Source organism: Pantherophis guttatus, chromosome 1, assembly GCF_059756535.1.
Source record: "Pantherophis guttatus breed Tessera chromosome 1, ASM5975653v1, whole genome shotgun sequence".
Taxonomy (NCBI): Eukaryota; Metazoa; Chordata; class Lepidosauria; order Squamata; family Colubridae; genus Pantherophis; species Pantherophis guttatus.
In genome coordinates this window covers 112893539-112917964 of record NC_142063.1, presented here as the reverse complement: position 1 = coordinate 112917964, position 24426 = coordinate 112893539, and the positions used below count along the sequence as shown (strand labels likewise).

At 38.2% G+C, this 24426-nt stretch overlaps 1 protein-coding gene across 1 annotated transcript; it reads left to right on the top strand.

Moving 5' to 3' along the window:
- The first annotated feature begins 75 nt into the window (after window positions 1–75).
- On the top strand, window positions 76–23589 carry TKFC (triokinase and FMN cyclase). Its single transcript, XM_034420212.3, has 17 exons — window positions 76–628; window positions 5022–5211; window positions 5388–5498; window positions 5575–5756; window positions 7782–7860; window positions 8647–8736; window positions 8830–8864; window positions 8937–9021; window positions 9919–10008; window positions 12649–12765; window positions 13111–13230; window positions 14458–14595; window positions 15483–15589; window positions 16250–16353; window positions 16711–16744; window positions 19720–19809; window positions 21760–23589. The coding sequence occupies exons 1-17, from the start codon at window positions 623–625 to the stop codon at window positions 21916–21918; spliced, it is 1737 nt and encodes a 578-aa protein (XP_034276103.1). The 5' UTR covers window positions 76–622; the 3' UTR covers window positions 21919–23589.
- Window positions 23590–24426: the final 837 nt, after the last annotated feature.

Below are 24426 nucleotides of genomic sequence, written 5' to 3'. Positions count from 1 at the left end.
GCCGGCGTCCCGCTTCGCGCGGTGCACGACGGGGAAACGAGCAGGCCGAGAGGATTGCTGATCTTTTGTAACCGGTGGCGAGAGCGCCCTCTTCCGGCTCGAAGGGAAGAAGCTAATTTTGGAGGACGGGGGGGGGATGTTGCCCTTTTGCCTCCTGCGCGTGCGCGCGCGAGCAGCGAACCAAAGCCCAGGTGGGAAGTGGGAGTTGTCGTGGTGCGCCAGCTGGAGGGGAGAGTGGTGGTAGGGGGGAAAGAGACCCAAAATGCTCCTAATATGTTAGCGCATCTCCCTTTGGGCTCCAGCGCGAGCTCCTCCTTGTTCCCTCCTTAGCGGTGCGTAGTTTATTCCGAGTACGTGCGCGACGCGGCGACCCCCGCGGCCAACTGCCAGAGCTCGCGCTGGGCTCTGCCAATGAGCTTCTTCGTCCCCTCCTTGGCTGGCGGCGCGCGTGTGTTTCAGCCTCTGGTCCAGCGCAGCCTTTGCATTCCTGGCCAAAGTCCGTGGAGGGTCCTCGTGAGCTCAGCTCGGCCTCCTCTTCGATCCGTTCTGTCGGAAAGGTGGTTCTTATTGTGGCGCCCAGGGACTTTGCTGGCTGGCTTTTAGAACTGAACCCTGGGACATCATGCAGGTGAGACCTGATATTTTGGGTTGAGGGAGAAGACTGGGAGGCTCAAAACATACGAAGAATCGGCTGTTTTATTTATTTAGAAAATTTATATTGCTACCTATTCGCACCTAGCGACTCAAGGCAGTTTATAGGAATATAAAACCATCATAAAGAAAAAAAAATAAAACTAATAGAAGAAAATAATCAAATAATAAATTAATAAAATAATATATGTTGTTCTGAGCTCCGAGCTTGGCAATTTGGTTGCAGACCTTTCGTCACCATTTGATGAGACTTCGGCAGTGTGCTTCCAATTAACAATTGAATTAACAATCTGAATTGACAATTTGATAGTTCAAAGGGCATTGAAGATGTTTCCCCCCCCCAATGGTGATGAAATGTTTGCAACAAAATTGCCAAGCTCGGAGCTCAGAACAACCGCCTAACTCCCAACCCAAGCTATTAATATCCAAATACATTTCAACATACAAAGAATGGTTGCAGGAACTGGGTATACCTAGTCTACTGAAAAGGACTGTGGTGACATGATGGCAGTGTTTCAATATTTGAAGGTGGGGGGGTCAACCCATTTTTCAAAGCACCAGAAGAAAAGATGAGAAACAATGGATGGAAATTAATCAAAGAGAGAAGCAACCTAGAACTAAGGATAAATTTCCTAACAGTGAGAGCAATCAATCAGTGGACTGACTTGCCTTCAGAAGTTGTGGGTGCTCCATCACAGGAGGCTTTTAAGAAGAGACTGGACAGGCACTTGTCTGGAATGGTATAGGGTCTTTGCTTGAGCTGGGGATTGAACTAGAAGACCTCTAAGATCCCTTCCAACTCTGTTTATTATTCTATGCTTTAGTCCATGAATTCTCAATCTTTTGCTCATGGCCCCCTTCTGAGCCTCATCACCCCTGTGACCCCTTTCTTAGTGTTAGTATAAAAAAGTCTTCACTATCTGAATTATTTCACATATATTGATTTGGCCCCTAGAAAAATGACATGGCTCCTCTGGATTCATCTGGTCCATGCTGAGAACCACTGTTTTAGCCAGCCTTTCCTTGGAGCAGTGTATAAAGTAAAACACCAGATATATTAGTAATTACTAGAAATCCAGCTCATCTAGTGAAGATGGATGGTACTGGAATTTCTTGCTTTTTCCAATACAGTATTCTGCTTTGTCTGCTGTTCCATTATTAATTAAAATATTTTTGCAGCAGTTATTCTTAACTGTTAACTGCAAAATAATAAGGAAACTGGCAGCAAGAAGCAATATTAAAGGAATCTGAAAATGATGGGTAGAAAACAAATGAGAAGGAGATCTAAGGAGGTAAAATAAAAATGGAATGAAGCAAGGTGGGGCTGACCATACAATGAACAGGAACATATAATATTGCAACAATTTGGGGTCAGGCTCATGTTATGTATAAATGTTAACCAACAATTACAAAACACTTGGAAGATCAGTAACAGAGTACTGTTATCACATCTCAAACACAGTCATTAATCCAAATCGTACATTTGCTTCAATAATAGCATTTTGACCAGTTGTATAAAAGTAACCAAAAGAACACATGCTTCACAAGCCAACTGTTATAAAATTTAGGACACATTTTGGGATTTTATGAACTTCTTGACATTATCAGAATGGAGCTCTATTTCTTTCCTTATTATCAAATTACCAGCCAGCAGGAAAATACTTAACAATTGATCTCCTTAATATGACTAGGAAGGAGATGAGTTTGGAACAATTAGAACACTATGTTTAGCCATCTATCAAATTAGTTCTGGTTTTGTATGGATGCATTCAAAGGACATCTGACTATCATCTGATATTGAGTACAGTAATACTAAACCCATGCCTAAAATGGCCTGATTATTAGTTGGTAAGTAGGCTGCTTTTGGACACAGGTCTGGCACTTTTCCAGAAAAATACTCAAAGCTGTTTTCAAAATCAACCCGACAACTGAAAATGTGAGGAGGATTGTGCCATGAAACAGCCATGAGAGAAAAACAGCACAGGTCATGCAGTTCCTACGCTGATATCACTGGTCAGCTGCTGTTCACATTGATATGCATACTATAAGCCTTTTAAGTTGGCCAAGTCAGGAAAGAGACTCACTAGGACTACTACCGGTATAAAGTCCTTGTGTAACAACAGAATCTTGAAAGCCTGACAAAGATTCCCCCCTCCCATCTTATACCAAAGAGACTCAAGGCAGAGTAAACATGAGTTTTCTTCCTCCCCTTTTCAGACCAACCTAATGTTTATGTGATAGCTGTTAATACTTTCTTCAAAACTGTCTCTGTACTCCTTTATACAGTAGCTATATGCATTGTTTGTGCATAAATTGTGAAACATTTTCTGTACAAAAATGTGTTTCAGACGTTCTGCCAAATAGATCTAAATAGAGAGTAATTCAGTAGAACCAGAACATTTTGACTGCCCTGGATTTTAGTCAAGACAAAATCCAGAGGCGTAAGCAGGGCAAGACTGATGAACCTTGTATCTTACTCTTCAACACAGCCTGTGCATCAGTCAGCCCAACAATTTTCCTAGCTCCTTCATTTTCCAGTCTCCTCTTAGCCATTGTAATCATTGCCTTCAGTTTCAAGTAGGGTAACATTCGTCTCTTCCCAGCTCCCCATCTTTGGATATACTGTGCTTGTAGCTAAAAATATTGGTGGCTAAGGGGCAGAAGAAAAATGCTGGGAAGGCTAATAGGTAGATGGACCAGTTGGATATGCTGTGCTTGAAGCCAAGGACATTGACAGTGATTTTTTCCTATTCTCTGTGAAGCATCTCTACTAGAATATTAGTAATTTCCACTTCCAACACTTGAATTTTAGTTCAAATCAGTTTAGAAACAGATCATCCAATCCTACCTGTTCCATGCACAGAACCCTTTACACATCAGAATTTTTTCCCTTAAAAGCATTTAAGTTAATGTCTAAACCACCAGTTCCCAAACGGGGGTGTGAGATGATATTCTAGGGGGTGATAAAACTTGGGTTTAGAAGTTTCAAAATTATAGTGTATATGCATAATTATATGCATATAATTATTTACTTTTGTAAGGGGTGCGAGAATATATCAGAAGCATTGCAGGGGTGCAGGGTATAGAAAAGGTTGGGAACCCCTGGTCTAAACAAAGCATACTCCTCAACATTGATGCATGTATACTTGACACAATTAGCAAAGAGTTTGATAATGTTTATATAGAGCTGTCATAGAATACTATTAAAAGCAGGCTCAATTTGCTCTAACAGGTAATATGCCTGATTATCTAGAGGGAGTTTATTGACATATGTTAGAAATGCATTTAATTGTTTCAGTTACACAATATATCATGCAATTTTGGCACTGAATGATCTACCACAATCCCAATGGCAATAAGCAATTGTCGCTCCTTCCAATAATCACAGGTTACTCACCAGTCACCAGTTGGTAGGTAGTGGAATACCATCTATGTGGGAGAGCAAGTTCATTGTATTTTAGCTGCTATTGACAACTCAGTAATTTTGAGAGCCTTTGTGGGTGAAAATAGTAAGCAGCTTCCATTTTAATTCCAGCAAAAATATCAAATTGAATTTCATTAGAAAGAATTGAATTAAAATAATTGTGAGATAGAATTCTGTGGGTATCGGTTCACCATATCTCACAGAGCAGGTAAATATAGAGGAAAATGATTGGGAAGTTAAAGTAGGTTTTTCTAAAAGGAAAGATTGCAATGTTTAGGAATATTAGTTTAAAATGAAGATGAATGAGATAAAGATCATGAGTAGTATGGAAAATGGAGATAGAGATAATAGTTTCTCTCTTTCAAAATAATAGAATGCTAAATCATATATTAAAGTGTATGTAGAAAGATCTAGTTATTAATGCAATATTAATTTTAAAAGTGCAGAATTCAATTGTGGAATTTGCTGTACAATACAATACAATTATCTTGAATTTTGGGAAGGGAAGCCTTGTTGGGTATTGATTGATATTAATTATTGTGGAATCCATGTTGACATGAATGTGTGCAGAATCAAATGTCCCTTCTTTATACCATGCCTATGGATAGTCCCTAAGACCCTAAGTCCAAATTCAAGTGATACCTGAAATTCTTCTATCCTGAAATATTTTCCAAGGTTTATATGTGTGTATTAATAAGCAGCTGTGTAATGTTTTGTTTTTAATAGTGCAAAGTAATCATTAAGAGATGCGCTATTCAAGTAGCATATACAATTTGTATATGTCTTTGTAGAGATAACATTTCAGCTCTCATAGGAGAATCATGATTCATTTTGACATCTAAGTAAATGATTTAATCTTTAAAGCTGCTATCCATTTGGAATTGCTTCCTGTGAAAGGGTATATGTACGTATATGTGAACTCTCTTATTATGTCTCCTTATTTTAGGGCTCAAAGAAACTAGTGAACACAATTCTGAGTTGTGCAGATGATTCATTGTCTGGAATAGTAGCTTGCAATCCTAATCTTCAACTTCTAAATGGACATAGAGTGGCACTACGTTCTGACTTAGAGAACATAGAGGGCAAAGTTGCACTTATTTCTGGAGGTGGATCAGGACATGAGCCTGCACATGCAGGTTAGTGGAATGGGCTTCTGGAAAGTTTTTCAGTCTTGAATACAAAGAAGTGAGGACTTGGACTGGGATTTATTTGTCTGATTTATGTTGAGCCTCGATAGAATCATAGAAAAATCAAGGTACAAGATACTCCAAGTGTAGATATGATACCATCCTGTCTTATCATTTTTCCACAGGATACATTGGAAGAGGAATGCTCACTGCAGTGGTCGCTGGTCCAGTATTCACTTCCCCTGCAGTGGGTAGCATTTTAGCAGCAATTCGGACTGTGAAACAAGCTGGAGCAGGTATGGTAGCATTTTTCGTGGACTGATATCCCATCTGGATAAGGAACAGAAGACAATTCAATTCTTTCTTTTATAGTTGGGACATTGCTAATAGTGAAGAACTATACAGGAGACCGCCTGAATTTTGGGCTGGCATTGGAACAGGCACAGTTAGAAGAGATCTCTGTGCAGATGATGATAATTGGTGATGACACTGCCTTTGCCACCAAGAAGAAGACTGGCAGGAGAGGCCTATGTGGCACAGTGCTTGTACATAAGGTAAGAGTCGTCCATCTTTGATCTGAAGGCAAATATTATCATTGGCTATGTTTTCATTGCACAAGAGCAATCTCAAACTACACATCCTATTGAAAAATGTTAGATAATGCCAAGTACTTTGTCTTATTTGTGCTTGCTATTCATTGCATGCAGTCTTTCAGCAACAGTATTTGGTGACTGACCACTAAGTTTAGTTTTGAGACTATGGAGAAAACTTTGTAAACTGTTCTGTGTAGATTTAAAGACAGAGATTATTCAGAAAATATACATAAAACATTTTTAATTTGATTGTTTCTGCTGATGTTTCTTATAGTTACAAGAATTCATACACTTTTAGCAAATCCTCTTATTTTTAATTTATTAAAGCAAAACAGAATAATGACTACAGAAAAAAGAAAAGTAATGTGTAAAGAAATACATTATCAGTAAATATTCAGAGTTTACAATTGTGATATTTAAAATACAGTATTTCAGTAATTGATTATATGTAACTGAGTATATCGTATCATTTTTAATGAATATAACTGCAATTCTCTATAAAACTTTGAACAGGGTATTACTATCACCAACTATTATTACTTTGAGAATAAATACACATAATCATATAAAATTAAAAAAATAAAATTCATGTAGTTTTCTGGTAATGATGTAGTTTTGTATTTCATCTACTTTTTATATGAGCTCTTTTTTGCCTGAATAAAACTTAATTTTTCATATAGTATAGACACACCTATACTGAAAGGAGGAGGTGATAAGTTGCCTGGGAAAGCAAAGGGAAATCATCAAAACCATTAAAAAGTGAAGGTAGAATATTTTGGACATGTGATGCGACATTCGGAAAAATATGCCATACTTCACTTAATCCTCCAGGGAAAGATTGAAGGCAAATGAGGTCCAGGCAGAAGAAGAACATCATGGCTTCAAAATCTAAGGGACTGGTTTGGACAAAACTCAGCAGCACTTTTTTGTGCGGCTGTTGATAAAAATAGGATCACCAACATGATCGCCAACGTCCGATGACGGATATGGCACAAGAAGAAGAATAGACAAACCTATCATACTGTTTCTTTCAACATTATACAAAGCACACAAAAAGAGTAAGAAGTATGGGCCATGAAATTGGAGACAAGATACATTGGAAAATCTAATTTAAAATGTAATTTAATTGCACTAATTTCTTTTTGACATTTTAAAACAACTTTAATCATTATAATGGATTTTTTCCATATACTTTTAAATTACAATTATACACATACGAAATGGGAAATAGTTTTATGAACTTAATGCATTTTTTCTAAGTATAAGGTAAAGGTAAAGGTTCCCCTCGCACATATGTGCTAGTCGTTCCCGACTAGGGGGCAGTGCTCATCTCAGTTTCAAAGCCGAAGAGCCATTACTGTCCGAAGACATCTCCGTGGTCATGTCGCCAGCATGATTAAACGCCAAACGCGCACAGAACGCTGTTACCTTCCCACCAAAGGTGGTCCCTATTTTTCTACTTGCATTTTTTATATTCTTTCAAACTGCTAGGTTGGCAGAAGCTGGGACAAGTAACGGGAGCTCACCCCGTTACGTGTCACTAGGGATTTGAACCGCTGAACTGCCGGCCTTTCAATTGACAAGCTCAGCATCTTAGTCACTGAGCCACCACATCCCCTTATTTCTAAGTATAGGTGAAACTAAATTGAGACAGTCCCATGGGGCGGTATGTGGAAATAAAGCCAGTTTTAAAAATCCATTTTTTAATGAATATAATCCTGAAATGACAGTATTCTATCTTGAAATTATTAAATTTTCAGATTACAAATTATTATACTCTTGGAGAGATAAAGTGTAGAGACTTCAAATAAGTTCTAGTGGATGGTGCTTTCACTGAATCACAGCTTAACACTTTATTCTCAAGCATTTTCCTTCATTTTTAGGAGAGAAGCAACTCATACTCTTTTGGGTACAGTATTGAATTGTGATCTGTTAAAACCATTATGTTAAGGGGTCCATGTAACATTTTTTCCTGTTTATATTTAGTTGGCTGGAGCTTTGGCTGAGGCAGGTGTTGGTCTGAATGAAATTGTTCGTAGAATTACTGCTGTTGTAGGAGCAATGGGTAAATGTTCACTTCCCTTTTCTAGAATAAGCCACTGGACTGAATGTAAATCATTCCTCTGTCTGTCTGTCTCTATATCTATCCATCCATCCATCCATCCAAAACATGAGGGCAATGTGACTTGCCCTCCCCCATTGATTTGTGGAATGCCAACAGGGAAAGTTGCAAATGGCATTCAGATGACCATGGGACACTGCAATTCATAAGTGTAAGCCAGTTGCCAAGCACTTCAATCACAATCACAGGGGCGTGCAACATCCATAATTTCAAGGACAGTACCACTCATTCATCACCATTACAATTTTCAACAGTTGCTGGCCAAATGATTGGTAAGCAAGGATAATGTGTAGTAATAGCAATTGGAATGAGGAAATAACTCACTCCAGATTTTAAATTCCAGTTTCAAATCTTATTAATTAAAATATGACTTTAGGTTAGTCATAATCTCTTAGATTTAGGTTATCTGACAGAGGGTTTATGAGAAAACTGGAATATAAATATTATGCATATATTTTCTTGAAATGAATAGAATAAAGCAACAGTAAGAATAATACATTTTGTTAAAAGATATACTTGATCTTGTAGTATGAATAGTATTTACAGTATTTTATATTCTACTATGGCGTTTCTCCTAATTCCATGCTACACAGTGAAATTTGAGTACTGTTTGAAATTCTGTGCCATATTCCAACACAATAAATATATTTGTTAATCCATTTTCTTACATTAATGCTGAATGCTATCTGGTATAGCTGCATTTTTTTAATATATATTTTATTTGCATAGGCACTCTTGGGATAAGTCTGTCCCCCTGCAGTGTCCCAGGATCCAGACCCACCTTCCAGCTTGCAGATGATGAACTTGAGCTGGGTTTAGGTAAGAATGTGTATATCACTTTTAGAATGGCATGTCATTTTTTTTTAGTTAAAAAAGAAACTAACAACTGAAGATACTTTGCTTTATCTGCAGGAATCCATGGTGAAGCAGGTGTGCGCAGAATGAAGGTAAGTTGACTGTAACCCATCTTACATACCTAGAAGTGTATGCTTGTCCACTAACACGTATCATTTTTACAGATGGCAACAGCGGATCAGATAGTCAACATAATGCTGGATCACATGACCAACCCTTGCAATGCATCTCATGTGCAACTCAGGCCTAGTGAGTAGCTTTGGACTGACATACCTATTATTCCCCAAAGTTCTCAAAGGACACTGGTAACTATTTTAGTGTGATTCCTTTTTTAAAAAATGTAATCAGTGTAATAACATTTTGCACAAACAACAGCATTTTTTGTTGAATTTACTACAGATATCCCTTGACTTACAGGAATTCCGGGGCCTGGAATTTCTTTTATATGTCATTATATCAATAAAGAAGAATATTTGTAGCTCAGGGTTGAAATAAGGGGTCTTTGGTCCTCTCTGAGCTTGCTTGTTTTCTTGCAGACATTTCATTTACCCAAACTAGATAACATCATCAGTGCTCATAAGGAGTTCATATGTCACCATGGTTCCAAGTAAAAGCACCAGCGTGGCTGAACTGATTTTATGACATTTTTTGTGGCAGTTATTAAATGAACACCGTTGTCATTAAGCAAACACTGTGGTCAATAAACAAGCCCATTGTCCATACCTGCTGTTTTCAAATGGAAGTAAAAGCTAGTTTCTGGCAAAAAAAAATGTCATACCCAATGCGTGGGATGCTGCAGGTGGCCATAAATGCGAGCCAGATGTTAAGAGCCCAAATGCGATCACATGATTGCGGGGGGGGGGGGGGAGCATCGGAACTTTGAATTTGAATTGTAAGTACCTTTTGGGGGTTTCACTGTACCTTCAATGGTCTCAAAGTGAACATTCATAAATCGAGGATTACCTGTATGTGATTAGCAATCCTAGGGGTATTTTGACTGTTGTGACTATTTACCATTACTACATGTACAAATCTAGTGTACTTAAATCATCCTTGTGTATTAATATTTGCAGATTATATTTATATTAGGCTTCCAGGCCATTTGAAACACCTTTCAATTATATCAATCTTTGCTTTGGCTTTCAGATTCTTCTGTGGTCTTGGTAGTGAACAACCTGGGTGGATTATCCTATCTTGAGTTGAATATAGTAGCTGGATCTGCTGTTTGTTCTCTTGGTAAGTTTTTTTTTAATTGAAAGTGAGGTAAATGAAAACAAACATCCAGCTACCAGTAAAGTATTCAAGCCTTTGAATGCTTTGCATATGTCCGCTTTAATTACTTGAGATTAAACTCATTGTCATATAAACAGCCAAGATCTTTTGGGTACATTTATTAGCCTAATATGTAAGATTTAATTTAATAAATACACAAATCCTATTTTGAAATAGCTAGACAACATGCTCCATCAGGTCATCATTTCAGAGATATTTCCTTACCAGGTTCCTTAGGACTTCCAGTGAATTCCCTTAATTGGAAATGTTGGGATACATTCAGAGATAGTTTATCTGTCTTGAAAATAGCTCATGTTGAACTACAGTATATTACACAGTCAAATATCAGCACAAGAAATAGCAATAGCACTAGCACCTAGACTTATATACCGCTTCACAGTACTTTACAGCCTTCTCTAAGGAGTTTATAGAGTCAGCATATTGCCCCCAACAATTTGGGTCCTCATTTTACCCACTTCAGAAGGATGGAAGGCTGAGTCAATCTTGAGGCTGGTGAGATTTGAACTGCCAAATTGCAGGCAGCAGGCAGGGAGCAGAATTAGTCTGCAGTATTACACTCTTAACCAGTGCACCACCATGGCTCACTACTTTATGACATTTTATTTATTTATTTTTTTAATTTGATTTATATGCCGCCCTTCTCCGGAGACTCAGGGCGGTTTACAATGTGTTAAGCAATAGCCTTCATACTTTTGTATATTTATACAAAGTCATCTTATTGCCCCCACACACTGGGTCCTCATTTCACCTACCTTAGAAAGGATGGAAGGCTGAGTCAACCTTGAGCCTTGGAGAGATTCGAACCAGCAATAAATTGCAGGCAGCTGTGTTAATAACAGGGTGCTTAGACCACTGTACTATCAAGGCTTTATTACATCATAAACTACTTTATGACAATGTTTATGTCATAAAATGTTTTATAAAATTTGCCAGATTTCAATTCCATGGAAGTCATGGGATTTTGGACATATTCTCTGAGTCAGCTCATTTGAGGCACCTTAGTTCAAAACATTTTGTCCTATGGTTCGTCATTATGCCCAGGTTACAGGAATCACAGTTTTAGTAGCATATAGGTAATGTTGATAGGAATTAAAGCATAACCTGGGCAGAAACTGGGTTTCAGCTGCATCATAAATTAATCCATAATGTTTAAATCAGCATGACAAGCTGTTTCCAGGCAAATAATTGAATATCTATATATCTATATAGAGGAAGGGAGAAAATACAGGAACTGTTATTTTGGCCTAGAGTTAATTATATTACCAAGGCAGCAGTCCTTGGAATGAGCAAAATGTATTCCTCAAACTGCATTTCACAGAAATGCAACTGGATGCTTCCCCACCAAAACTCATATCCTACTAGAATAAAAGTAGGCATTTTCCATTGGTGTGGGGATAGAAACTCATCGTTCCAACTTGCAAAAGTCTATTCAATGATGTGATGATTACCAGGAAGTGGGGGGGAGCTAAATTTTGCTCTGGGTTTTGTTTGGAGGGGGAGGCATTTTAGCTCCATTTGACAGGACTTTAAGACTGAGAAGGGGTAAGGCTTGTGTCCAGTGACTTCATTCCCAATTTTATTTTCATATTTTTGTACTTGAAAATCACACCACCAAATTTCAGGTTTGCCATTGCAAGTTTTCTAGAACTTTTTAAATTTTGAAAATTTTCATAATGTCCAATTTGTAGGCAGTGGTTTGTATAGCTTATACATTACTTTTCTCTTCCATACTACTATGATACTTTTATCAATGATACCATGTTTACTTGTTTTTTGTCTAAAGATACTTTTATGATGATCTGTGTTAATTTGCAATAATCTCTGATAGGAATTTTGTATATTCATAATGAATTGATGTTTATAACTTGAATTCATTCTTCAGAAACAAATAACAAAATTTAAGCATAAGTTCTTCATGTGGGATCTTGGTAGTAGTATTTTTTTTAATGCCAAGATTTCTCAGCTCTGTTGGAAATGCCTTAGTAAATAGATCTGGCATGGATATTGCCTTGCCTCAGGTAGGACTACTACTATTTGGGAAAGGAGGAAAAATTTAGAGGCTCAAGCTCATATGAAATGGGAAAGAATTACTGATGCAGTTCTGATACCTCCAGACTATTTTAGAGGCCCCACAGCCCTCCTCATTTCCTGGAGATGAAGATGAGGGAGGCATTTGTAAAAAAAAATAGTGAAAACATTCCATGATCATAACCATAACCATGTAGTTACATAGTTGGGTAATGAAATGTGTGCAAGAAAACAGCCAAGCTCAGAGAGCACCAAGGACCCCACATTTCATAATCAATTCCATTCATGAGGTCTTTGAATCTTATCAGACCCAAGGATTGAATTTCCTCTTGTAGTGACATCACTTTGGAAATTTTATGGACTGGTTTCTTTCCTTTTCAGTTGCTTATGTAAGATTAACCTTCTCCTGTTTTCCCAAACATTGCATTGTTTTAAATGGATATAATTTTCATTTTTCTTAATCTGGTTCATTCATGACAGTTACTTCTTTTTCCTTCTCATTTTGGTTCTTCACCCTGAAGAATGCTTCAAGTTTTCCTTGCTTCATCATTGCAGAGAGCAGAGGTTTTCGTATTGCCCGGACTTACGTTGGCTCCTTTATGACTGCATTGGAAATGGCAGGTGTCTCCCTTACCCTTCTCCAGGTGGATGAAGAACTCTTGGTCCTCCTTGGTAATTTTCTTAGATGTTGGTTTTGTTCCCACTGTTTTATTGGGAAAATATGAGTTAATTGTGGAACCATCAGTTCAAGATGATATTTTTGACATTCATAATGCATAATGCAGATACATAACTAGCATGTTCAATGGTGTACTTATCTTTTTATTTTAAATAGTATCTTAGCTAGCTCTCTACTTCTATTACGCTGGATTTGATTATTTGGGAATTGTTCACATATATGTTTCTATTTTATACAGAAAAAAACAGTGGGAATTCTCAACAATTCATTTGTTTATGTTCTTTCGTGAATGTGAAACTATCTTCAATTGTTGTCCACAATTATATTTAAATTCCTAGATTCAGATACTACAGCTATTGCCTGGTTAAAACCTGTTGGGAAGTCTGTAACAAGAGAGAAAAGAGAAAGGATAGTACCCAAAGAATGTTCTAAGGAAGAAGAGCCTGACCCAGCAAAAGGTACAGTCTGAAACATCTGTTATAGCTGCAATGGAATTTCTGCTTTGTTGGGTTCATGTCATCAGCTGAGACTGATCCAGACTTCCAGGTAATGGTAGAGACACAGAGTGGGGATAAAAGATTTGAGGCACCATTATATCATGATTAGACAAATAAGACTTAATAAAGGGTACGTGTGCAAGTCACTAAGATTTGCATTGACTTCTGTTCTCTTTTCCATCTCTGCTTGAGCCTAGCCCCCTAATGTTTTTGTGACATAGAATAGATGAATTACATGTATATTAGCTTGTGTGACAATAGATAGTGAATTGCCAGAGTTCTTTTATTGCATCTCTCTAGTTCCAGTTCTGTGGATGAATTATTTTTGTTTTAATACACCACATTTTCCTTTCAAAAGAATTGCAATTCTGTCTGGAGAGCATAAGGCTAATATACAAATCTCTGACTGATGCGCATTCTGAAGAGGGAATTACAATAAAAGGGAAGGGAGAAAAGGTGGTCTGAGATTTTTATCTTCTGTGGGAAGAAGAGAACCAAAAGCAGCTTCAGGTTTGCCAGTGTACTTCAAGTTGCAGACCTTTTATGAGAACTGATTAAAAGAAGGAAACACCCTTTCAGAAATTATAACAAAGCAATCAAATTAATCTTTCCCATTAAAGAATAAGGTTTGCAATTGGGTTTTGGTGTATGGTTCTTTATTTCCAATATATTTCCAATATATAAGAGTTATTTACTAAATTGTAAAATTATTGTTTTGTTTGATATATAGATTAACAGTTATTAAAAATAATATTCATTTTTTGCCTAACTTTTAAGTCCAATGAAATAGTTTTTTTATATGGGGCAGTCACGCAAATTCATTTTATCATTTTAGGTCGCTACAGTATGGCAAAACTTGAGAATTATCATAGAACAAACATGCAGAATATTCAGATTACTTCATTTCGAACCCAAGAATTTTTCAGTGAATTATCACAAACATTCTACTTTTTCATCATTCATCGAGTAAATAACTTATGAGTCATCCAGTACAGACTTGAATTTCTTTAACAACTTTCTGATAAAGTGATTGATTTGGTTAAGTGATCTGTGTAGTTTGATTTTATCTTTTTATACATATATTCACGAAAAACAGGTGAATAGCAGCATTGGTATTTCTGTAAAACAGAGTGCATAAAACTTCACCATTATTGTAAGAAAATAATTAAAAGTTTCCATTCCTTTTAGTGCCATCTTCTCCTCACATGAGATTGATTCTGGAGTGTGTGTGCTCTAAAATGCTTAACCTACAGGAGCAACTCAATGAACTTGACCGTGCTGCGGGTGATGGAGATTGTGGCAACACACATGCACAAGCTGCCATTGGTTAGTTCTCTTATCAAACTTTTAAGCCTTGGAGACAACTTATATCACGTGACATGACAACCTCGGATGACTCCTTTAAAAATCCAGTGTTGAATTCCTTTGAGCTCTTTTGTAAAGTTTTGTTCATTTTTGATTAGCATGAAAGCATGAAATAACCTAACCACAGCTAAGGCTACAGAGGTAGCTGTATTTCAAGTTGTGAAGTATGAACAAAATGTGGCTTTTGTGTGCTTGATAAAAATGAGAGAATTTTTTTTATGATTGCTGTTTTCTCTAAAACGAAAACAATGTGGTGAATATGAGCTGTTGCTCTTCCTCTCTCAGCATTGGAGATTATATATTCTCTGACTTTTGTATTATGGATACATTAAAATTAATAATTTGAAAGTTTGAAAGAAAAGATTTTGAAATTTTTACTGATTCTGGAATCCTTGGTAACTCTTTGAGCTTGATGGTTTGCTTGTAGATGTTTCATCATCTAATTAGATAATATCACTAGGCTGTTACCTAGTTGGTAGTGAAACATCTGGAAGTAAACAACCAAGCTCAGAGACTATCAAAGACTCTACAGTTCAACCCTGAGCTCCATAAATTCTTTTCTGATTCTGTTGCTAAATGAATGAAGAGTGTCAGTGATTGAATATAATCTGGGATGAAAAAGGCAATGGAAAGTTTCCTGCTTCTGGAGTATTTTTGCATCTTTTCTCCTGGTGCTATAAATTACCATACCAAATCATGGATGTCAGGACAGATGTTTTATAAATCTACTGTTTCCTGTTTAATAACACTTTTTGGAACTTGTTGCTTAAAAATAGGGCTTTTTAAAAAATATACAATGGGTGCCAGCTGGAGGATTATCATGTCTAACCATAACTGTTGCTTCACAGCAATCCAGAATTGGCTAGATGCTAAACCTCTGCCTCAGCGACCTTACCAACTGTTCTCGTCACTAGCCAAATTGCTCCTGGAAAAGATGGGAGGCTCTTCAGGAGCGGTGAGTGTTCGCCAAGTGGATTAGTTGTTAGTTGAAAATGAAAGGTAAATAAAACTTCTAGATCTGGAAGAAAGTTAGAAATTGAGAACAACAGTTTCTCAATTATTAGTTTAATTGACAGCACCAGACTAAGTTTTCTCAAAAAAGGAAAAACAACAAAAAGCAAGTTAGGACTTGGGTGGTACGTGAATGTGAGAACCTCCAGGAAATGAATCTCAGTTCATTTGCGAAATTGAAATAATATCTCAAAAGAAGGCAATAGCAAGCCACTCTGTTGTGTACATAGAAGTGTACATAGTTTCCCAAATTACTAGGAATCAAGCTTTAATTTTTATTATTAAGAAATATAATCACATAAACATGAAAATATGCATTTATAATAATGTTATCTTTTAGGAAAACTGGCAGAAGAATGAAACACTCAGATTTATAGTTGAGTCAGATGTCCAGTTAATAGACTGCAATAAAACAACATACTACTTTATAAATTGGAAAAACAGAGAACTTCTTAGATCTGAAGATGTTAGGTGGATGGAAGAATGTACAGAACAAGATACTATATTTTGTAATCATGAAATTTTATATGTGCAATTTCCTATTTTTTAATTTAAGACATGTAGAGATCAGCAAATATTTAGAATATATTTATTTTATTTGCAGCTCTATGGATTATTTTTGACAGCAGCTGCTCAGCCTCTACGGACTGATGATGACTTAGCAGCCTGGTCCTTAGCGATGGATGCTGGAATTAATGCCATGATGCGGTGAGTATAACTCTCATTATAGCTGATGAAGTTTCTTTATTATTTTATAACATTTCATGTGTTTTCACATGTAATAGTGGCATTGTTTTTATAGAAAATAAACCAGGACTACGGTAAGGAAATATCATCATATCGTATATGATGTGATCCCAGTCGCTTTATTTCATCATCTTGTTTTTATGGCTCTCAGCTCCTCTTCTAAACTACAATATTTTCTATCAGTTGTTTAATTGCTTGCATAAGCAAGGCCAGTTTTTAAAAATATGCTAAATGAACTACCCATGGAGTACAAGATTCGTGGAGTTGTATACCCACACATATTGTAGAAACTGTACTATTTAATATTTCCTCTGACAGGTATGGAGGAGCTGTACCAGGAGACAGAACCATGGTAAGAAATTTATCGTATTATCTTTTATTGTCTTTAAGTTTCTTCTGTTAGTGCCATGATGGCAGCCATATTTCTTTCCTTCACTAGCTATATTAATTGCAGATAATAACATATGTGATGTACTTAATGCAAGTAGAGTTATTAATGGGATTATTTACAGTGAGGGGACTTTATTGACATTGGGGAGTGGCGATCACTACTGCAGGATTAGCAATAGCAGTAGTTACTGAAACCTCCTCCCAGAGGGGAGCAACAGAAACAGACCGTGAAGTGGGTGTATGGGGTCTCTAACAATGCTTTGAGCTCTAAGCACATAGTGCTTATAAGCAGTATCCTGAATGACAGGAAGTGAGCTTCCTATAAACTTCTTGGCTGTCCTTACCACTCTCTGAATGGACTTTCTATCCGAGGCACTGCTGCCACCAAACCGAACAGTGATGCAGTTTGTTAAAATGCTCTTAATCGTGTCTCCGTAAAAAGTGATCAGGATAGGAGAAAGATGTGCTCTCCTCATCCGACACAGGAAATGCAGACACTGGTTTGAATGCTTCACTAAGGATAATATATGGAGAGACCAGTTAGTTATCTGCACCCCCAGATACTTAATACTGTTGAGCACCTCTACAACTGCATCCTTGTTACTGAGTGGAGTATGACCATGCTGGCTCTTTCAAAAATCTAAAAGATGAAAGTAGCCCGTTCAGGTGTCCTGAACCTAGAGTAGATCACTTTCCAATTTAACATTTGTAGGGGCAAGACAAAATGAGATATCATATTTTTCGGAGTATAAGATGCACTCCCCCCACCCCAAAATTGGGTGGAAATGTCTGTGCATCTTATACACCAAATGTTGCCGAAGCCCTGCCCACCCACCAGCCCCCACCCTTCAGCTGTTTTTGGCCTCTGCATGCTCCATTTTAGACCTGTTCCAGGCTGCGGGGATTGCCACAGCACATTGCTGCCTCCGCACATCATGTTTTCAGCCTCCGCGCATCACGTTTTTGGCCTCCACACACCCCGTTTGTGGCCTCTGCATGTCGCGTTTTTAGCTGGTTCCAGACAGTCCAAGCTGCCGATCCCCACCGCCTGGAAACGGCCAAAAATGTGATGCATGGAGGCCAGAAACGGGGCATGCCAAGGACGAAAATGTGACACACAGAGGCCGAAAATGCGACATGGAGGTGGTGATGTGCTGTGGCGATCCTGGCAGCCTAGAACGGGTCTAAAACAGAGTGTGCGGAGGCCGAAAACGCGATGCACAGAGGCCAAAAAGGTGATGTGCAGAGGCCAAAAACACGACGTGCGGAGGGGGCAATGGGCTGTAGTAATCCCCACAATCTGGAACAGCTGATTGGCAGTATTACAGGAAGCCAATCCAACTGTCAATCAGCTGCTCGTGCTGAATCAGGCTGCGATAACGTGCTGAAGCTGACCAGGCTGTTTGCTGTAAGGGTGCTAGCCAGATGAATTCCGATGGATGCTTGTAGGCAGAGGCAGCATTTTTTTTTTTCTTGTTCTCCTCTCCAAAAACTAATGTGTGTCTTATACTCCAAAAATACAATATCTTATTCCTCATTGTTAGGACTGTTCCTACAATGTGCAGTTAGCTTTTCAAAAAAGTCATTAATTTAATCCATTAACCACTAAAACAGCAGTTATTCATTTTATAATTGTTGTCACTGTTGGTGGAGGAAAAAAGGGGCATGGAGGTAAAGAATAATTAATTAAACATTGAAAACTAGTTTGGATGTCAGAAATGGATTTCTGCCTACTTAAGTGAGTTTACGGCTGCTTTTGAGATCTTTCTTATAGAAAGCTAAGATTCATGTTTCTAATACGTTATCTCTGTATTCTACAGATGTGCTCTCTTCTTCAGTGCACATGTTGCTTTTAGTCACATTTTCAGGCTCCCAAATTCCTTTTTGTTCTATATAAAAGAACAGCATTTGAGTTATCGGTACTATACATCTCAAATGGTACATTTGAACTATGCAGACCATAATATTTATGCTGGTAATGAGTATTTCAGAGATTTCCCTGCACTGTTTTTTCAGTTACATTTTTTACCAAGATTCTACATAGCAAGACTGTATTAAATATATACTAAATGTTAAATCTCCAGGGGCATATTCTATAGTTTTGTAAGTTTTGCCTCATTTAAGTAATTTTACATATGTACAGGTTGTCCTTGGATTATGATCATTAATTCGGTAATCATTTAAAGTTACAACAGTGCTGAAGGAATGGTAGTTATGACTGGTCCTCAAAGTTCTGTTGCAGTGCTCCCACAGTTAGGTGATCGAAATTGGGCACTTAGCAGCCCACCTGCAATTATGACCATAGCATGTGCTTCAGCTCCCTTCCCATCTTTCTTTCATCTCTGCCCTTCAGGCTGCCCTTCACTCTGCCATCTACCCCTGTCACCCCAGCTGACCTTTAACATCTTCCTTCCACTGCTGCAAGGCGGGCCAAGTTATTTGTGATGTTCCCTATTGGCTTCTACCAAACAAAGTCAATGGGGAAACCAGCAGGGCAGGTCACAAGGCACTCCTGCTTTTTCTCCTGCCCACAGCATTCTCTGGACCCCTGTGCAGCCTTTCCAAGGGCTCCCATGCTTCTTGTCTGGGACTTCCTCTGCTTTCTGCTTGATGACGTACACAGACCTGGGGTTATAACCAAGTGATATGCTCATATGATGTTATGGTTTACAGTTACATTGCTTAGCAATGGCATTCCTGGTCCCACTTGTCATTGTAACCTGAGGACTACCTGTACAGTGTTTTTCTCTGCCCCTTTCCCTTCTGGTTGGCATTTTCCCTGTTTGTCAGAGCAAGCACTTCCAACTGAAAATGTTTGGAATTCTTATCAATTATAGCAAATCCTGGGAATTTCTTTCAAAGGTTCAGTTCCTGTACAATAAAGAATAGCAGATATTGCCATTATTGTTTGTCTAATATTCCTCATTTCTTGCCTAGCTGGATTCACTCTGGGCTGCTGCAAAAGAACTCAAAGCTTTGAAGACCCCGAAGGCTGATCTGATGCAGGTTCTGTCCCAGGCTGTAAATGTAAGTTTATTAGCATACATGCAATTCAAAGTTAGTAACTTTTGCATAGTGAGAGCAGAGATGAGAACATGCAGTTTTCTTTCTGTTTCTTTATCGGAGAAATGCTTCTTCAAGGCACAGGAACAGATATGAGGTTAAGTCTTTGGAGCCTTTTGGAAAGGGGTCCAGGCAGAGGTGAAATGGTCCCGGTTTGGACCGGATCGGCCGATCCGGTAGCGATGATGGCCGGTGGTTCGGAGAACCGGTAGCGATGGCGGCGCAAACCTCTGTCCACCCGCCCAGTCGTCGTTACTTCCTGCTTTTACTTCCAGAGAATTGGTATAAAAAAATGCTTAAAAAGTTTTTAAAAAAGTTCCGACGATCAGCTGAGCAATGCCTGATCATTGGAACTTTTTTTTTTTACTTTTTAAGCATTTTTTTCTACCCGTTCTGGAGAAACAAAGCACTCGTCTGCTCTCCCTTTTCACTCACCCCAAGCTTCCTGCTGTGGATTTTCATGCCTTGCTTCACACGCCCGGGATTGTCACCCTCTTCTTCCTCTTCCTCCTCCTCCTCCTCCTCCTCTTCAAGTGGAAAAACGCCAGGAGCAAATGTAAAAAGAAGCTCTTGCTTGCTCCTGACGTTTTTCCATTTGTAAGGAAGCTTTCGTACCTGTGAAGGCGAGTCTGGCTTCCTGTGCTGCTCGCTAAAAACCTCACCAGTACTGCTGTGCATGCAGTGTGTGTGTGTGTGTGTGTGTGTGTGTGTGTTTTTGCTCCTGGTCTTTCGCAGCAGCCTGTGCCTTCCGTCCCATCCCCGGCTGGTTGAACCAGAGTTGGGGAATTCACCCCTTCAATTCACCCCCGCCTTCATTCCTCTTTTCTTTGGAGGCCAACCTGAAGGAGCCCCAAGTCATTCTAAAGATCTTTTAAAGCCTCTCTGTGTGTGTGTGTGCTGCACTGAATGTCGATGCAGAGGCAGGGAGGGGGAGGGAAATGACCCCTCCAATCCACCCCCTCCTTCATTCAAAGGTCTTTTAAAGCCTCTGTGTATGTGTGTGTTTGCTCCTGGTCTTCACAGCAGCCCATGCCCGACATCCACACACACACATACAAGCCGTGCGCACAGCGGTACTGGTGAGATTTTTAGCGCAGGAAGCCAGACTTGCCTTCACAGGTACGAAAGCTTCCTTACAAATGGAAAAAGGCCAGGAGCAAGCAAACGCTTCTTTTTGCACTTGCTCCTGGCCTTTTTCCACTTGGAGAGGAGGAGGAAGAAGAAGACGAGAGTGACAATCCTGGGCGCGTGAAGCAAGGCATGAAAATCCGCAACAGGAAGGTGAAAGTGAAAAGGGGGAGCAGCCGAGCACTTTGTTTCTCTCTTTTCCCCCCTCCATCATCTCCCAGACTGGGTGGCCGAGGTAGAACGGCTTGCAATCTTTGGGGCTAGGAGGCGTTGGATCTGGCTTGGCGAGGGGGGCCAGGCTGGTCAGGTGCTGATCATTGGAAACTTTTTTTTTTTACTTTTTAAAGCATTTTTTACTAATTAAAAATGCTTTAAAAAAATTTTTTAGAATGGCCACGCCCACCCAGTCACATAACCACCCCCAAGCCACACCCCAAGCCACGCCCACCGAACCGGTGGCAAAAAAAATTAGATTTCACCACCTGGTCCAGGTCAGGCAAGGCATGAATTGGCATTGTTTTTTGCCAGCTCATAAAAGGAGCTGTTTTAAAAGATTCTTCTTGCCTCCAGGGTTATAATCACCTAAAATCCTCCAGCCCTTAAAATCAATGATCAAAAACTATAAATATTAACAGAGTAAAGACTGTAGCAACAAAAAAGAGGTCTAAATTCCAAATGATGTCTCTGTTTACAAATTGATATGAAACATTTGTGTATTATATCTAGTGTTATCTGTATAAAGAACAGGTTTGTAGTATACACATTTATGTTGCTTTTTTTCTCCAGAAAGCAGAGGCTGCTGCTGAATCTACAAAGAATATGGAAGCTTCTGCAGGCAGAGCCAGTTATATCAGCTCTACTCACCTAGAACAGCCCGATCCTGGTGCTGTAGCAACTGCAGCCATTCTCCGGGCAGTGTTGGAAGGGTTACAGGCTAAACCATAGTAACTTCATGATATTCTTCCTTAATATAAATATTTTAATACTAGCTTAAATGTCCCATCACTATTCTATCCCTGCTGTGCAGGACTTACTAAATACTGGTACTTTTGACATGACAAGGCTTATTTTAATTTACAAAGCTTTCTTGCACATCATTTGGTATTGTTCTTGAAAGTCATGCTTGAGAACCGAGTTGTGTTTATATGTTTGTCTGGGGTCTATGTTTTTTTCATGCTTTTTGGATTTTGGCTGTTGCAGGGTCCTCTTTTTAAGTTGTTCAAGTTGTTTTTATGTACTGCATTTCTTCGCTGTATACAAGAGGTGTTTTAAGTTTTGCTGAAGCTATGTAATAGTACATTCAAACAATACTGTAGCAATATAGCTTGAACAACTAAGTAAAATGTATGCAAAGATCTTCTAACTGTAGATACCAGGTGTATAAATATGCCAGAAACATTATAAAATACTTCATAAACCATGATTAATAGTCTAGATATTTTTTTAAAAAACAACTAGAGCTGCTGAAATTAATACATTGACACGATATACCTCTAAAGAGTTGTTGACCAAAGTGATGCTGTTTTTGTTCCTTCGCTGTTGATTTTGCATAGAGATCTCACTGGCCACTGAATGAAACAAGATTCTTGACTAGTTAAATCCATTCCCTGACTCAGGAGCACAGAAAGCCCCATAATTTCGTAAGTGCAATAATCACACTTGTTAAACTACTGCATATTTCTTGCATGCAATATAACTTATATAAATATGGAACACATCAATCTAACTTGGCTTGTATATATGTAGATGCTGAGAAGAATATTGCTGTATATTCATAATTGAAATAATCTGCCTTTTAGCCTTGGCAGTAACTCACCATTCTCATAGTTACAGGAATCCTCTTTGGGTACAAGGGATCGTAAATCTAGATCAGGATTTTTGAACTGCTTACCCTCTGGGCAATATGCTTCAGCTGTTATACAACCATATCCTGCTAGGAATGTTTAGCTAGTACCTAGATAACATGAAAGGAAGTTTGGCAACCAGACCTCTCTTTTGGGAGCTTCATAAATGGGATTATTTACAGATGAGTTTTTCAAGATTGTCTATTTTGCTTCAGATGATAGTAAAGATTCATCTTTATATAATTTAGCATCCTTAAGGCTGGGACTTAAGCACTTTGAGCCAGGATTGGAAATAAGTCAAAAACATTCTTTCAGAATTGTAGAATATAATTACTCAGGTAACATGCTGGTTAACACATTAGATCTTTTATGTGGTGGGAGGTGGGTGTTATTTTCAGGAGCAACTATACAAAAAATGCATTATAGTTTAGATTGAAATAAATTATCAGGTGTATTTCTCTGCCAGCCAAGGATCCATGTTTGTAAAGGTAACTTTTGTCATATGATCTGCCACAAAACCCCAAAGTTATTTCATCCAGGTAACTGCAGGCACCATTTTTAAATATTTTGCTAATTATATGATCAAGAACTCATTTGATATAACCAGAATGAATGCTAGGTGCACAATGATAATTAAGTGAAATTACCTGTATTTAAATTGGAAAAAACCTTAATGCTGTTAAGGAAAATTTTCAAAAGGAATGTAGAAGAATAAATATACGTAAGATTTTATTCATTGTCTGGTTATTTCCAAATAAAGCCTTTAAACTAACTTTGTTTCAAGATATTTTTCAGCTATTTTGGAGCCAAGCATCTTATTTTCAAATGTAAAAGAAAAGGAAAATATCCTATTAAGGTTTAGACAAGGTAAATAATGTATGACTTCTCATTCTAGACAGCATAGATGCAGTTTAAATAAACTAAGTTCAGCATGTGAAAGGCAGAGAGACTTGGGGCAGAGTTGAAAATAGTAAATCAAGAATCATTAGTAAACTCCTAGTAATTCAAAAATGTTAGTGGACCCATAGAACCTAGTTGATACATATTATAACTCCAACTTCTAAAAACTGGATTGCTAAACTTGCAAAAGTTATTTTTTTGAAGCATTTGGGACAATTTTAGATGAGAACTCTATTGAATGAAAGAAAAGCCAGTGTATGTCTAAGATATTACCCAAAGAAAGCATGTGTTTTTGATGTTTGACGTAAGGGTTATGTTCAGCCAGCCATAGAAAGGAATTCCAGAATGTGTAACTGTAAGTAATAAATATCTGCCAGCCTTGAGTTAATACAATGATATGGAGGAGTTAATATTGCAATGCATGTAATTAGCCCATACTAGATACAAGTAGTCCTTGTTTGGTGACTGCCCTCTTTAGCAACCATTTGCAGTTACAACTGTGATGAAAAAATACAACCAGTCCTCACATTTACAACTTTTTGCAGGTCTGTAAAGCAAAGGAAAACTGAAGTTACATCATAAGCAGAAACATGATTAGATTTAGCAAGCACTTGTTGCTAAGACTAAGTTGCTAGTCCCAATTATTGCTAAATGAGGACTGCCTGTTTAGTGGTTTGGTTTTGGTTCTTTAAATAAATGTAGCTTGCAA